Source organism: Squalius cephalus (assembly GCF_949319135.1).
Source record: "Squalius cephalus genome assembly, chromosome: 21".
NCBI lineage: Eukaryota > Metazoa > Chordata > Actinopteri > Cypriniformes > Leuciscidae > Squalius > Squalius cephalus.
Window position 1 is genome coordinate 22,163,641 of NC_137142.1, and position 17,854 is coordinate 22,181,494.

Sequence of the window (17,854 nt, forward strand, 5' to 3'; positions counted from 1 at the left end):
TCATTAAATATTCATATAAAAGTAAATTTAAAAAAGTACATAAACAATTATTTTTAAAAGTAAAGGTTCTGAAAGCATTAAAAGATATGGTATAATTTAATAGATCTACAGTAGTAACATTAAATTATATTTTGTTATATGTTATTAATATCAGATTTTTAAATATGGTTTCATTATAAATATGGTGATTAATTCTAAGGTGAACACCCAACTTAATATATGATATTTACCATCTGAATCTAAAGTCAACAAATGGAAAAGTCAGCCATCTATTTATTAATAATTGTGCCTTTAGACCCGACAGCAGGGGCGCCTTTTACATATTCTTCCGTCAATGAAAAACTGTTGCTTTAATTAGCTTGAACAAATCATTAAGAAGTCCTTTGTCTCAAAATATATTCAATAATTTTAGCGATTCTAAATCTACAATATTTTAAAAACATCAAATATTAGATCAAATTAACACAGAATAAACTTTGCACTGCTGCCCGCTATCGCGTCAATGATCAGCCAAATTTCCACATGCATCTGATGTTTTGGAAAGTGCTGCTGCAAGTTTTTGTGCCATCTAGAGGTTTAGAGGAAAATAAAATCAAAGTAGCTTTTAGCCCCGTTGTACCCTATCTATTTTTAGTTGCTACTTTTCTATTTAATATGTAATCCAATAGTAATTATCTATTCAATTAGTCACTATTCATTCTCTATCCCAATAGTCTGGTCTAGTCTTTGGAAGTCCATGTAATGATGTTTTGCCCTTGCAGTGAAAAAAATAGTTCTTCAATAGTGATGAACTTTCATGGCCTTACAACTACTTTTGTTTGAGGGCAAGCCAAATTAGCAAACAGGCGACATTATGCAAATGTAGGGTGACACAGCTGCATTACGGAAGTAAGGGCAGGACTACAGACAAGGGCTGCATCCGAAATCGCGTACTGCCTACTATATAGGCAAAATACAGTTTTTGACTAAAGTATATGTCCGAGAATTACCTGGATGACCTACTTCCAGCAAGATACTGAAGTGCGCACTTAATGGAAACTTTTCTATGAGGCCAAGGATTTGTGAATGGCAGTCAACTTGACACTTGTAGGTCACATGATAATGACAACATGCCGAATGTATAGTACTTCAAGATTACATTCATACTACACACATTTATATACTATAGAACATACTTTTTTAGCAGTTGCAAAGTAATTGCTTATTCAAAATAAGTACAAGAGAGTATGTGATGTCCCCTGGGAAGATTTCCCACTTTTTAATTTCTGCTCATTAGCCAAGAATATTTTTCCATTTAGTAAAGGTTCCAGAGTAAAATAAAAGAACGTTAATTCACTTTATAGGCTTAATGAGAGTTTGTGCTAATAGGCTAATATTTGAAAATAACAATACAAATTGCAGAGAGTCAGAGACAGGTGCACTTGTAAGCTAAACATGTTATTTGGTTAGCTATTTAACATTTTTAAATGGTCTACAGCAACCGTCAACAAAGGTGTGCGGGCGGCGTGCCTTCAGTTGCGGATGCTGCGTTTAGCTTTAGATAACGATTCTAAAATTCTTTTAGGGCTCCGGATTCAAACCACTTTAATTTCCTCATTTGTTTAAAAACATTTTTTTAAATTATATATTAATTAACTGCATATATACAATTATTTTACTATTGAATTATTTATTCATTAAAATAGGCTATAGCCTCAATTATTAGTATATGTTTGTGATTTTTTTTTATTTGTCATGTAGGATAGATTCTGACAATTAAAACAAAAATCAGGCCTTTTTTACTGCTTTTTTTGTTCAGAAACAGAAGTTACTTAAAATGTTATTCTTGTATTTTACTTTTCATATTTGTAGTAGGCTATATGGTACAAAACTATATAGGCTATTTAACGGAGCTGTCAACACAGAAAAATCCGACAGCATGCCTTCAGTTGGAGAACACCCAATTATATGTTACTAAATTGTATAGAAATTAATTTATTTACAAGTTTTGTATTTGTTTGTTTTTTCATTTTATTCGTTGCAATTGTGCATAATTATATGCAACTAACCCTATGAACATGTTGTTAATTAATATTAGGCCTACTCTGTACATAAATGTATAATTAAAGATTAATAAATAATAAATAGTTATTAGTAAAACTGCAATTAATGGCCTATCAGCAGAAGATATAAAATACAGAATGCATTAAATATAAAGGCAAAATGTGAAATTTGTTACAAGTAACAATGGAATAAATACTTGTCACTATTGAAATAGTGAGTAGTAGCCTAGCAAAGGAATACGTACTAGCATCTAATAAATAGCTATCAGTGGAATTGAAAACATAAAATCATTACTGTGTTGTAAATTATTACTAATAAGTTACAAACTACACAAATGTTAAACCGGCTTGCCATAGAGGGGCGTGTTTGTTCTGTGGGCGGGTGTATTGTATATAGTGGGGAATTCCCAGTCCGTACTCTTCTGTGTTGAAGTGTTACTGTATATCTTGTTCAGTACTTTAGAGCTCGGACCTAAGACAACCGAAGTCAAGGGTGTTCGCATAATATGGATGGTGAGTACCATTAAGTTAATCAAGTAACTGTCTTTTTTTATTTCCCCTTTCTTGCTCTTTGCGGTTTAATTAAATTATGCTACCAATCTATATCTGTGTGATAGTCAAATCGGAACAGTCGAGTTTTTCAGGTAAATTAAAGATACTTAATCTGCTAACTCATAATTTTATTATATAGAATCCGTCTCAATAAAAAAATGACTGTTTTCTTCTGTTGTCTTGAGTTGGTAAATCTTCACAATGTTCTTCTGTTGTCTTGAGTTGTTAAATCATCATAATGTAATTTGTAATCTTTACAATGTAACATGTTCCATGTTTTTTTTAATCAAAATTATATTTAAGAAAACATACAGGCTTGTAGTTTTATATATTATAGGGAATGAAAAGCAGAGTTTTATTTGTGCAAGTGTACAATCACATAAAGCTCTTGCGAAAGAAGATTCTCATTACCTGAAAACTAAATTCTAAAGTTAAGTCTTTTAAACTTAAGATGAATCTCATGTAAACTAAACAAATCAAATGAGTTATCAGTACATGAATATATGAGGGACAAAGTAACACCAGGAAATAAAAAAATGGGGAACTTTTAAAAGCAGTTTCAGCTCTCTTATTCTCATTTGAACAGTTGTTAATTCTTATTCAATATAAAATGCATTGTAATTAGTTGATTTTCTATATTGATTTATGTTCTTCTATCCATGCTTTCTTGTATAGTGCATACCATCTCAATGCACAGGGATCCCAATCTAAGTAAGTAGCCTACATTATCAACATCTGTGCCAAGTGTGAAACACATTCTGTCGTTACTAGTAACATGTTTAGAATTAAGTTTAGGGTGGACCATAAACTCTGACTAATCACTCATCAAATATGTTCAAACGTCACCCAGTTTCCCTTTGTAAAACCGATGCAATGTTCAGATTTCCTTACATTACTTCCTCTTTTGTGATAAAGATATGACTTCCTGTATGTGACAAATCTCATGAGCAGGCAGTAGTGAGTGACATCTGCTCACTACACTATATCATTGGATCCATTTCATCCATAATAACCATAGATTTGATTTTTGATATCTTCCCCAGCTTATTTTATTATATTTCACAGTGTAAGAATGCCTATGCGAATAGATCTGACCTATTTGTGTCGGTGTCAGAAGCAAGTGTGTTAAAAACAACCAAATCTATATTGCATAGCAAATCCAGCTGTGTGTGCAGGTGTCTGACCAAGTTATGATTAGTATATATGCTTAATGGCATAATGGCACCTGGATGAGCTCGTAGGGTCTGTGCTGACAGGTGCAGAGAGCGGGAAATTATTTACCAGCAGGCTGCGTTGTTTGTGGTCAGATTATGGTCAGGTTTTGTGAAAGACACAAGATGTTGTTTCTGCAGGTGTTTTGAGCCCATGTCATGTTCTTATGCATCTTCAATGTTGCCATTTTAATAAACAGTAGATATTTCTGCCTGACAACATCTCCGCCGGTGCCACAGAACTAATTTCAATTTTTAACATGCTTTTAGTCTGTAAAATCACTTTTGAATATTTAAATGAATGATATTCAGATCTCTGAGACTGACTGATGTCATTTTGCTGGTTTCTGTGCAGTGGGAGAGCCCTGTGCTCAGATCTTCGAGCAGCCGAAACAGAGAGGCATGCGCTTCAGGTACAAATGTGAGGGTCGATCAGCGGGCAGCATACCGGGAGAAAGAAGCTCTGACAATAACAGAACCTACCCAAGCATTCAGGTACCTGCTTTTTAAAGGCTTACACCACTGAAGAAAAACTTCACTGTATAATTAAACTTAACCAAGAGGTTTTATAAATTGTGTCTCTCTTCCTATCATTTTCTATTAGATACTAAATGTTAGCGGGAAAGGAAAAGTACGTGTTACGTTGGTAACCAAAAGCGAACCGTACAAACCCCATCCCCATGACCTAGTGGGTAAGGATTGTAAGGATGGTTATTACGAGGCAGAGTTTGGACCTGAACGTAGGGTCATCGCGTAAGTTGATGCTTTTAATTTTGATGTCACTTAAAAAAAAAAATTAGTGCTGTCAAATCGATTAATCGTGATTAATCGCATCGAACATAAAAGTTTGTGTTTATACCCACATATATGTATGCATAATGTATATATAGAAATATATGTATGTGTGTATATGTATATACACACAGACATGCACTCATACAGACACACACACATATATTATATAAAGACAAACTTTTATGTCAGATGCAATTAATCGCGATTAATCGACTTGACAGCTCTAGATTTAATATTATCTGCATGCTTTGCTCTAATCTCGTTTGGTCCTGTTACTATTTTCCTCTTAATGAAATGAAACATCTCTGTGTCCCACATCAAAGCCATTCCAATGTGCTTTCCGTATTACTCCAGCCCACACACTACCACAGTTCTCTTCCGAAGGGCTGTCCATTCTTCTTCTTTTTTTTTTTTTTTTTAAAGAAGCATGTTGTTTCAGAGTAGGGAGCCATGCAGGGGATTCCCCCAGTATGAAAATGAGAGCCTTAGAGCTCCAGTCTGCCCTCAATTTTAAATAGTATGTCAGTATGGTTAGTTCTAACCTCACTCTTCCTGTAAGCTTTAGTCTTTGGGATCAGAGTTCAAGATGGACAATACATTTAACTAAACAAATCTGGGTGCTCAAAAGCAGACTACACAGTTTAACAGATTGTTTATTGTTTTTTTCCTAGTTTCCAGAACCTGGGCATCCAGTGTGTGCGGAGAAGAGAAGTGAGAGATGCCATAATGCAGAGGTTTACACGAGGAATCAACCCCTTCAATGGTGAGATCCAACACCATGTTTTCTCTCCAGGCCCAAATAGAGTCTGCATATGCAGAAAATTCCGCAAATTTTCCCTGAATTGGGGGAAATTCATAAAAAATGCAGATGCCATCTGGGCCATCTAATCACTCTTTTTATGTTAAAAAGTCTTATCATTATTACTGAGCCAGTTTCTTTGGCTTTTACTCTCGTTATGAGACGAACAGTGTTTAGGTGATGGTCACCAACATCACGCTGTTAACAACACAAATGCTCACACATTTCTCTCTTTCCTTCCTTCAATACTGAATGACACAGACTAGCATCTGACAATGCAGGTAGAGTAGAAAAAGAATCACTTCTCTTTATTTAGTGAAGATGTTGCAAAACTGGCTGCGGTATTGAGCGGCACATGATCAGGGGGAACTTATTCAGATAGGGAGGAATGTCAAGAGGAACTGTAAACTATACGTTTTTGTGTAACAGACAACTTTGGATTACTCTGCCTCGAGTATGCAAACAGCCAAATACTTCAGGAATTCCATGCAAACTATTGTGTGGGAGGAAATTATGACAGGGTCTACATATTTAAAGCAACTTCTCTAGGTAATTTTCTTTGGCACCATCAGCTTTTGTGGTCACTGAAACATTTGAATTAAAAGTGTTTAGTATCTATAAAAGATCCCCTTCAAGGGTTCAGAGCCCCCTAGACCAATGGAAGTACATAGTAGTTGACCTAAAGAGTAGCTGTTGGAAATGCTTCAGTGTTCACTCGACTTGGTTGATTTGATTGTACTTTGAATTGCGGTTATGATGATATTCTTTTATATATAAATTGACTCAACAATCATGTCACATTTTGTTAGCAGTTGGTGTAGAATCAATATGTAGTTTAATTCCACTGTCTACCCAAACAATATTTGAGAAATTCTGAAAGTGTTTTTCGTCACGTAGGGAATATCAGATTGTGACTTCGGATCTGTGTTTGCTTCCGCATGCATGTTCCGCTGCTCTCTGTGGTGACGGGCTGTTTGAGGCACTGCTCTCACTTCTGCTGTGATAACCAAATAAAGATCTCCTTCTTTGGCTGCATAACACTAACATTTCTCTGAAATTATGTTGATTAGTCATGGTGGCAGTCGTAGTGAGATTAGTTTTGATATTACTTTTGAATTTTGGTCATGTGTTGAAGGGATGACCTGCTATAGTAATGACCTCATTTGCACTGACGTTATCCCACAATGATTTCAATGATGACGCATGCATATACAGTATATATTGTCATTCATTTCTATTGAGTAGGTAATTGGCTGTTTTTTTGCGGCGAGGTATTCATTTTGCGATTGGGGCTGTCACAAACATGAAAGTGTAGCTGATGATGAATTGTCATACCAGTAATTGAGATTAATGATGTTATTGTTTCATTTTCTGCTTAATACTCATACACTGAAAAAGCATTTGGTGAATGGTTTACTTTGAAACAGTTTTCACTCAGAAATTGCTAGTAAATTTCACAAACAATCACAAAGAAACTGCAAGTAACACATTGAATTTAACTGTGAAATTTTGAAGTAGAAAGACTGAAATAGTATTTTCTCGTAAAACAAACTCCAATAATCTGATTGTTTACAACTTTGAAAACGTCACATTATATGTCACATTATAGACTTGAAATCATTCTTTAAAATATAATATTTCCTTATAGGCTTTAATGACTTGATATTGTCTTTTAATGATTTAAGAACGTATGATATTTTCAAATGAACTAAAAATCGAGAAAAGATTATTATGATATAATATTTCTCCTTCCATTTATACTTTACCATTTTTATTCAGACAATATAATATAATGTTAAATAATACAATATAATAATAATATGCCAATGTTGGTCCAAACTGTAACATCCAAAAATATTTGCCATTGAATCCAGAGCGCTACATGTTCACGTTAAAAACCTTATTTATTCTGTCGTTTGGTCTGAGCGTTCAAATTCGGCATCAATATGCGCATTTAAACATTTTGACGTTTGCTTACAATTCCCTTACTTGGTTGGTAATATGTGACTAGAATACAAAGATCACGCTAATTCACAATTGGTTAAATTAGTAAGCATTTGTGTCATGTTGCGAGAAGAAAAAAAAAGTGAGGTTGCCCATAGATGATTTTGCCATGATGGTTAACTGAGTGGGCGATATGCTCAGTATGGTGTTAGATGTCACAGACGGTGGGCACAGGTTGTGAGAGATGAGTGTCAGGCTTGGGAATGGTGGTATACCCACAGAACGGAGAATCTTCACCTCCCTGCCCCCATTTCTCTCTCTCCAGCTCTCACCCTCTGCTTCACCTTCCACCAGCCCACGCTAACCTAAATCACCCCCCACCTGCAACTGCTGTCCACTCGTTCCTCTTGCTCTCTGACTCCACTGAACGCAGAACCAGAGGCGCACAGATACGCAAATAAACATGACCACACCACTGCTCGCAGTTGCCTTTCTCACACTCCACCTCTCGCTATCTTCCGCACCCACTCATCTCCTCCCACTTTATCTCTGTTCCTTCGCTATACATCTGGTCTGTTTTACATCTGGCTGCTGTGCTCCTCACTTGCTCGGCTTCCATCTCCATCTTTCATTCCCACTTCTGGGCCTGTGGTGTGGATGGAGGTGTCTCTTCACGTCAGGGGGTCGTCCCCCTCACTACAGAGTCGTCACCGATACTCTGTCGCTCGAGCCTTTTCTAACCCGCTGCGATGTTTCCACCTGCTGTGACCTCAGAAGCTCGTCACGGCTGTGGGCGGGATAGCCGCGGGGTGAAAAGAGACAGACTCCTGAGAGTGAAGAGTGGGTGGAGATGCACACAGAGAAATGTCTACACATGCACTCGTGTGTGTGGGTGGCATAGGGTGATGTGTCAGTGGCATTTCTGGTGGTGATGCTGCTGTGTAGAATATGCAAGAGCACTACATGCCGCTTGCTTTTCCGTTTACACTTTATATTAAGAAGCTTTGCGGGTGGTCCGAAGTGAACAACTAAATATAGAGGCTCTCGCAAGAGCGAGATCCAAAAAAAGCAACATAGATCAATCAACTTTACTATGTTCAAATAATACATCATGCTTATTTATCAAAATCTGTGTTTTGTCTCTCCTGGTGCATGGATTATTATAAATTTGTATGTATTTTGCACAAATGACTACAAAATACTGTAAAAATGATAACACACTGTAATATATTATTTAGTTTATTTAAATCTTCAAACTGATGACAATGCAAAAAACACCATAATAATTATATAAATAAATGTACATTTACGTTGTTGCATTAAAGTTTTAGGTAATGAGGACTATGCTTTATTATCATGGAAAAAAAAAAAATCTAAAAACATCACAAGTATGTCAGCTAGTTTCAAACTAACTGACCTGGTTTTCATTCTCGTGCCGTTTTCTTCTCCCTCTTCCCCTCCTTTACCTCATTCACATGACTCTCTGAATATCTCCTGTTCAGTTTTGACACAAATTACACCTATGATTAATGTGTTGATGTTTGTTTTGCACACTCTGCAATTGTTGAACGTTGGTTTTGTGTCCACAGTTTCCCGGGAACAGCTGCTACAGACTGAGGAGTATGATCTGAATGTGGTGCGTCTTTGCTTCCAAATTTACCTGCAAGATGAGACCGGGATGTACAACACCATGCTGCCTCCCATCGTCTCCAACCCCATCTATGACAACAGTGAGTTGGCACAAATAAGAAGCACACAGCATTAAATGTGAAGTGTGTGATTTCTGCATGGCAACAAACTTGGAAACTGTTTGTTTGACAACATAACTTTGACTCAGCCAGTGATGTTAATTGGGGCGGGGAAACCTGTTTTTGTTCAGTGGAAGACCTGTGTTGTGTTTGATGCCATTAATCACATAGAATTACACTTCACTAGGGATGAGGAAGTTGATCTTGAAGTATTGATTTCAATAACAATGTTGGATTGAGAAGAAGGAGGTTTTTGTTTTCTGATGATTTTCATATTTATTTAGCTTGAACATATTTTATTTTCATTATTATTTTATATAATATTTTATCATTTATTTACAACATGTTTCTTTTAAAACGATGTGGCAAAAAACAACTTTGTTAGCAAAGGTGTATGAAAGCTTTTTCATTTTAATATTTTATGCATATATTTAGTTTTTAGTTTGTTGATTTAAATAAATAAATAAAAAGATTACAGTATTTTTTTTACTGTAATAAAATAATGATAGTATTTGTTTGTAATTAAAATTTCACTCCACTCCAAGCTAAATGTGAAATTTATTATAAGCTAAAAGGTTTTGTGGAGTTTTATATAAGTTTAAAGTATGAAAGTTGTTAAATTATTGTTCTATCTAAATTCATTATAATTCAAAAACAAATGGGTCTATTTTGAAGCTTTGGATATTAATAATTACATTTTGTACAGAGAAAACAAAAAACCTTTGCATTTAATATGCACTGAAAAAAATGATTCGTTGAATTTAATAAAAAAAATTATGGTAAGTGGCTGCACACAATTGATTTTAGCTACATTTAAACAAATGCATTAAGTTGAACTAAAATGGATTAAGTTCAACTTAATGCATTTGTTTAAATGTAGCTAAAATCAATTGTGTGCAGCCACTTACCATAAAAAAATTAATTCAATTTTGGTTTTCAGTATCTGCTATATTAGCTATATTTTAGATTTAAAAGAAAGTGGTTTGGCGGAATAGTTTTGTGTCAGTTTTGACTTATTTACTGTTTGACATGATGCAAGTCACAGAGCATGAAGCTGTAGCAATGCATTGCTCAGGTGACAGAGAGCTGTCAGTGGCCACATCCCTCACTGCAGGAAGTGAGCACGGTCCATTTCAACACTTCCTCACGTGATGGTTGTGTACAGGGCGCGCAAAACAGCAGTGCTTGCAGAGTGTTTTGTGCGGTTGTGCGATTCTAAATAAGTCAGAGCGGATAAAAGAAGCTCGTGCCATGACTTGGTTAATGGGTTAAAACTCTTTCATCTGCTTGTAAAGGCTGATCGTCAAGTCGTTCATGTTGTTCTCATGACAATGCAGTCAAGTAGACTTATTTTTTGAAAAGCGAGCTTGAAAACATGTAGATGTCTCAAAAAAGTTGTTTGACCTGAAATATTTGATATATTTGCAGCCAGTGTTAATAAGGTTAGCTGTTAAATCTAACCATAAATGTGAATTCAGCCACAGAAAAGAGGAAGTAATAAACAACCTCACCCTCACTGTCTAAATCATGACAGGTTTGACTGCTTTTTTTAGCCTCTGCACATGTTTGCAAGTGTGGCTGTGCCTGCAGATACTCAGATAAAGTCAAAAAAATATGAGAGATAGTTTCCTATTGCTAATAGCAGTGCGTGTCTGTGTTTCAAGATTGTTAAACTTGGTTTTCGAATCTTCATTCTCAGTGCCTCGTTCTTTTTTTCAGGGGCCCCGAACACGGCCGAACTGCGAATCTGCCGGGTCAACAAGAACAGTGGCAGTGTGAAGGGAGGCGATGAGATTTTCCTCCTCTGCGATAAAGTGCAGAAAGGTACAGGACCGTTTTAAATCTTTAGAACACTTCAAGGTGCTTTAAGCAATTTCAGCTAACACACGTCCTCTCCAAAACTTCACCCCTAAAGATATGTCAGCAAACCAAAACAGTCTATTACAGAGATCGTGAGATATGTGGATATTTACATTTTATGCATGATATTCCCTTTTAAAATGGCTTACAGCACCTTTATTAAAGAAAATGAAAAGCTTAAGTGGAGATCTGAAATTAATTTAGGTATTTATTAAGTCATTCATTCAAACAGTCTCATATGTCCTTTTCTCTTCATCATCCTTTTATTTATTTTATTGAAAATCATCTTTCCATTTCCATTGCCAGTTATTTTATGCCATTCTTTCGTTTAACCCATTTCTCACACCATAACATCACCTTATTCTAGATGACATTGAGGTGAGGTTCTTCACTCAGACCTGGGAGGCCAAAGGCGCTTTCTCTCAGGCAGACGTACACAGGCAAGTGGCCATAGTGTTCAAGACACCCGCCTACTGTGACACCACCATCACAGCCCCGGTCACAGTGCGCATGCAGCTGCGTCGTCCCACAGACCAGGAGGTCAGCGAGCCCATGGAGTTCAGATTCCTGCCCGACGACAAAGGTAAAAACATCAGCTTACAGTTTCATGATTTTGGCCCATGTCTTCTTTGTTGTTACAAGTGGGTCAATGACAAATAAGAGTATCTGCTAAAGAGATGGGAAAGTATTTTTAAATTCTGGTTTAAAACACATGTGCCAGCTTCCTAGAAATGTACTTTTTCATGTAGGTTTCATTTTGAAAAACTTTACTCCATTTTCAAGAAAGGTTTAAATCTTGTGGTAGTAAAAAATAATTTGAGTGCATTTCTTATTTTCAAAAATGGGCAAGTATCTATTATTTAACAAATATCAAATTATGAATTAAAAAATATATCACAAATGTTTGGACAGTTGCCCCACATGACATTTTACAACCTGAAGTTACCTTGCCTTGCCATAAATAGGTCATGATCTAATTTTTTTTCTGCACGTTGATTGCATCAAATGATTTTGTTGGGTCGATTTGGCAGACAAAAAATGAGCATCATTTTTTTTTTTCAGATCCATATGGCTGTCAAGAGAAGAAACGTAAAATTGAAAGCCAGATGAAATCCTTCCCTAGCTTCTCTCAAGGAGCCATGAGCTTCATGAACAGACCGAAAGCTGTGCCTTCAGCCAACCTAATAAATCAGAGAATCAAAATCGGTAAGACGCATGCCACTTTCCATGTAGCCCATACTAAATAATACATGAAAGTTTTTAAATAATTATTTAACACAACATATTCTTTTTACAGAGCCACCAAATTATTATCGTCCTTCCAACCATGGGGTGGTGCGCCCAAATCAGCAAGCCTATTATAACAAAGCCTCTTCGTGCCCCATGATGCCACCCCTATCAGAAAACCCAACCCCAACCCTAGGAACGCTCAGTCAAGCATGGCCCAGTCAACTCAACAGCAATGGAGCTAGTAATGGGGTGGGCCTACAGCAGGTCAACCCAAGTCCCAGCATGCCCACCACAGGGGAAAGTGTAAACAGCCTCCCTCAACTGACCTCTTCGGATCTGGAGATTCTTCAACCCAATGGCCCAACCAGCAGCCAGCCTCGACAGGACCAACCAAACCAGCAGGTCCAGCAATCCCAGCAGCCATCCCAAAGACAAGGACTGGATTGGTTTAACTATGTCTCCCAACAGCCTCAAAGCACACAGAATGGAGCAACAGGCACCAGTGGCGCACTGGGAACGGGGTACTCGTATGCAAGCAGTATGTTAGATGAAGATTTATTTCAAAACCTCATGGTCAACCACCAGTTGAAACAGGAAACTCAAGGGCAGAGCAACATGGCTGTGCTTGGGCCCTCGTCTTCAGATTGTGTGCAGTCCTTCACCGCCCTCCTGAACTGCCCCAACCTCAATGGAAGTACTCCGGAGACCATGAGACAGATGGAGGCCAGTGGGCCCAATCAGATGGTCTCACAGATACCGTATCCTTCCAGCAGCATGGGGCAGGAGAGCCATCTTGAATCTTTTGCCTGGCCGTACTTCCAAGAATAGCTTTGAATTCCATAAGTGTTCGACATGTTCATGATTTTGTTTTTTAAACAAAGGCTCTGATTCATGTTCACTGAATGTATTTTTCTGAAGATCAGAAGACTTCTGCCAATTTGGTAAAGCAGTGAGATTTTATGAAACATTTATGTATAACAGTCTGATGGTCATATTGGAAAAGTTTGGGACCATTTGTCCACAAACGCTTAAGTATGGCAGGGTAATTGTGTTCCTTACCGTGGGAACTAGCAGGGAATTTTCCCTGGGTAATGGCTATGTCATTTTAAACATGCTTCTTATCCAAGGTTCTCAAATAGTTAAAACAAGATCTTTCATTGGTAACTCGAAAGTGATATTATAGGTTTAGAAAACTACTACCAATGTCTCGTTATGTTTTTACTTTATTCATAACACACTTGTGCTAATTGTGAAATTTGCTTTTACATCACATTTTCTGTGGGTGAATTTTTGTATTTTTATAAAATTAAAGTTTATACTACTGAACATGTGATTTTATGTATTTGCTACATTTTGAGCTGAATTGTGGCTACATTACTGTTAAGTGGAGCAGACGCATGTTTGTTTCCATTCATACTAGCCATTTGATTGCATCATATGTTTCTGTTTCACATTCCAAAGTTCAGGTAAATAAAATAATAAACTCTCTAATTTGGGTCTACATATTTGTTTTCTTAGAGGGGCCTTTAGATACGAATATGTCCAGTCCAGCTTTCGTATTTCTCAATCTAAATTCTTTCTAAATGAAGAGCTCTGTGACATTCAGTGGTGATGCAACTGACATAAGCTCCTAACAATGAGAATTATGAAAACCAGTAAAGCAGTCATTGTGTCATTCAAGAGGTTTCAACTCCCAACAGGGCTATATATAGTATATATATGATCTGCCAATATATCAGTTATCAAATAAAATGAATAATTGGTTATCAGCCAACATTTTCACATCGGTGCATCCCTAATAGAAACACGTTATGTTGATGAGTTCCTCAATTGATTTTGAAACTTGGGAATTTTTGACTTTTTTCCACAATTTGGAAATATACTCTTTTACTTTTTGTTTCTCTTTTTATGTCATTTCAGTACTGTAGGATTACAAAATAATGACGATGGTTTTTATATTTTGCATATATACAGGTATATTGGCATTGCATACAGGGCATGATTTGTCACCATAACCTGAATAACATCAGTAAAACAATAAGAATTACTTAAGTGATAATAAATTAGAAATGAGCTACAGGGGTAAAATTCAAAAATGACTACCACCCTACCACCTGACTTCCATTCAAAAGTATTTGTTTCTGAAATAAGTTTCTTATGATCAAAAACAGAGTAAAAACAGTCATACTGACAAATATAATTACTATTTAAAATAACTGTTTTCTATTTTAAATGTACTTTAAAATGTAATTTATTCCTGTTATGGCAAGTTGAATTTTCAGCATCATTACTCAGTTCATCCTTCAGAAATCATTCTAATATGCTCATTATCTGCTCAAGAAACATTTTTTTTTATCAATGTTGAAAACAGTTGTGCTGTTTAATATTTTGGTGAAACCCGAGAAGAGTAAGTAAAATTTAGGTAATAAAGTAACATCTGTTTTATAATTTGATTTAATTTGGAATTAATGTAAAATTAATACGATAACATCCACACATGCGAAATAAACTTAAATGAACATAATAGCATATAAAAACATCCTTCAGCAATAACAATAGCCAAATCGTTGAATTACGTCCATACAACAGTGTGATTAAAGGGGTCCTACAATGCCCTTTTCACAAGATGTAAAATAAGTCTCTGATGTCCCCAGAGTGTGTATGTGAAGTTTTAGCTCAAAATACCCCACAGATAATTGTTTATAGCATGTTAAAATTGTGAGGCTTTTGTGTGTGTCCCTTTAAATGCAAATGAGCTGCGGTTCCCGGCACAGAGGGCGGGGCTTCAACAGCTTGTGTGTGCATTAGCTTCTTCAATTACCTCACACAGACATGCACTGAAAATTTCAAAAACTTTTAGCCTTTTATGTTCAATCCGGAGCTGGACAAAGATGGAGAGACTCAAGAAAAAGTGACAACATGTAGAATGCAACAGGACATTTCTGAATGGTTAGTTGATGAATTTATGTAGCTGATGTGGAGTTAACTATCTTTTAGTCATTGATTAGCATATTCTGTCATGATAATCTATAAACTGCGTTCCCGGGGGCGGGTTTTATGTAAATTTTATGGTTAGTGGTATCACTAACCCATGAAGAAGCTCATTGTAGTCTGTTTGTTGTAGTCCTTAATTTCTGTATAAGAAAATATCTCCCTTTGTTTTGAACTTAGAGCGTAATAACTTTGCAGATGCTGTTTATGCTCAAACAGCATCATTACACACTAACTAAAGTTTTTAAAAAAAGTGAATTCAATCAACCACCACTTTAATACATTAATTGGTGCAAAGAAAAATGCTTTTGAATCTTGTACAAAAACAGGAACAATCGTAGGCCTTAAGTCATTCATTTTAGGTAAGCATTTATACGTCAATACATGAAGTTTATAATAATCGCATTCTATATTCCAATAATGCTCACAACGTTTCTTGAAATTGTGTGGTTTATAGCCAGTATGAACAAGAGCTGCTTTCCCCATAGAGACGTCAACACCTGTGAATACAGGACACACTTGAAGACAGACTCATCTTATGGTCTTATCTGGAAGATAATGCCGTTTAAAATTGCGGCTTCCTGTCTGTCTATCCGTAGCAAACCACAATGCAGCTCCTAAACAGAAACAATTCAGTCATTCGCATGGAAAGCATAAGCATTTTGGTAGGATTTTAATAAGATAGTTGTCATTAGAAAATGTTTTCTGATATGCATGTTATTGAGGGCAAAGGTTAATGTCTCAATAGAGTTCCTTTGATCATATCAAAAACCTGATGTTGTCATAGCTACCCTCATGAGGTAATAATCGCACAGATCTGAGGGGAAATACTTGAGCAGATGTCAGTGAATTAAATAAGTGACGTTTGTTTGTTCTACCTTCCTGGAACTAATGAAGAAGATGAAAATAATAACCACCAACATAATAACATCAACTGATACTTGCAAAGCATACCGATCAAAAACAAGATGTTGGGTTGAAATGACCACAGTGATGCAGTTGCTGTGTAATCCTAATATACTCCTACTTATGGCTAAAAGTGCTTTTGTGTTTAACATGAGTTAGATTTCTGGCTCCTAGCCAGAGCATATAAACCTTTAGCACAACAATATCATTATCTCGTTACCTGCATTCAACACTGAGCTGGAGTAAAAAGGGATTCCAAAGTTTGTTTGTCATTAGTGAGTCTACCTTAGAATCATGCATGTTCGGTCAGAGCATTTCTGCCCTGGAACAGAGCCAGGGCAAAACACAACAGAGCCAAACTTCTCAGTTCCAGTCAAGCTCCTCCCCCGTCCTCCGTCACGAACACACACACACACACACACACACACACACACAAACACACATATCATTGCGTGATGGGAAATGGATGACACGCCTCACAGAGCTGCCTTCTCTTGTGTGCTGCTCTCACCAGGAGAATGAGGAAGTTCTGAAGGAAAGATCACATTACAGTCTAATAATGTACTGGATGTTTATGAATGATGACTGAATGAAAGCTTCAGTGCCGAAGTTTGCTATCTGGCGCCGATGAGTGACAGTGATTTCTTTTCTGTAAAGATAGAGAAAAGGATTGATAATACAATTTTACCCCAAAAAATAAAAAAAGATGGACTCATAGTAAAAAGCATGCCTCTTTCAAACTATTCTGAACTAAATGTCTAATAAAGGACACCAAGCAAAGCAACGTGTCCATTTGAATTCACTACCAAGAAAACCTACCTTATACATCTTCAAATTCAAGGGTACTCATTAAACATTTTGCTTGGAGAAAAAGAGGCATGTGTAACTGTCCTGAAGGTCTGTCTAATTACATATTGCTTGTGTGTTTGACTGAAATGCTTACCTCATGTGCAGTGAATCTCAGATTTCAGCAGAGGGAAAATCCCTATAACCCTTCAGAGAGAACTGCATTAACACGGTGTGCTAGCAAATTATCTGCCTCAGATCTGAGCTGAATTTGATACTGAACTTACCACCATTCAATTCTTAAATTCCATTCAATGTATTTTCTTCACTTAATGCCACATCTCCACACTTGCTCTCATACACACTCGAACACTCACTCTGAATAAATAACAAAAACACATTGTACAGATTCCTACATTACACACATGACATAACCAGGATATGTTACGCTGTGTGCTTTTGTGAGAGCAATAGTTTGGCAGATCATTTAAAGCAGCATTTACTGTATTCAAGGATTACACTGTAAAACGTAACGTTTTACAATATAATTAAATACTTTAATAAGTTTATTAAGATAAAATAATGATTTAATAAAAAAAGATGTTGTGATCTACATCGCGTTATAAAATGATCGACAAAACAAAGTTTGTTTGTCCATTAACAGCTGACAAAATTTTAATGAGCATTTATTTTTTTGTTTACTTAAATATTACGCTAAATATTTAATGAAATTAAAATCTTTTAAATCTCTTTAATCTTAATAATAGTTCATTAGTTTAATAAGAAAAAACAATGGTTTACTAAAAAGTATTCTAGTGTAAGAAAATAATCAACAAAACATGTTGAATAAGGATAAATGACAATGAATAATAATATTAATTTAATTAAATAGTATGAAAACTATATTATGAAAGAAACATGTATTTATGTAATCCTAAGCCTTGTATTAAATGCTTTCATTATCCAGGGGTTTTATTCTTTTTCTATTTT

The 17,854-nt window shown here is 36.1% G+C and overlaps 1 protein-coding gene and 1 long non-coding RNA gene across 2 annotated transcripts; one reads left to right on the forward strand and one right to left on the reverse strand.

Moving 5' to 3' along the window:
• The first annotated feature begins 2,418 nt into the window (after positions 1-2,418).
• On the forward strand, positions 2,419-13,681 carry rel (v-rel avian reticuloendotheliosis viral oncogene homolog). The gene is made up of 10 exons (XM_079855188.1): positions 2,419-2,555; positions 3,270-3,305; positions 4,161-4,300; positions 4,410-4,558; positions 5,272-5,363; positions 8,933-9,073; positions 10,811-10,915; positions 11,319-11,534; positions 12,014-12,157; positions 12,249-13,681. Exons 1-10 carry the CDS (start codon positions 2,549-2,551, stop codon positions 13,007-13,009), a joined length of 1,791 nt encoding a protein of 596 aa, XP_079711314.1. The 5' UTR covers positions 2,419-2,548; the 3' UTR covers positions 13,010-13,681.
• A 2,138-nt stretch (positions 13,682-15,819) lies between these two features.
• LOC307149135 lies at positions 15,820-17,242 on the reverse strand. The gene is made up of 3 exons (XR_013819532.1): positions 17,152-17,242; positions 17,022-17,071; positions 15,820-16,727 (listed from the first exon to the last, which is right to left on the reverse strand). It is a non-coding gene; the product is annotated as an uncharacterized lncRNA (long non-coding RNA).
• Between the last annotated feature and the right edge of the window lie 612 nt (positions 17,243-17,854).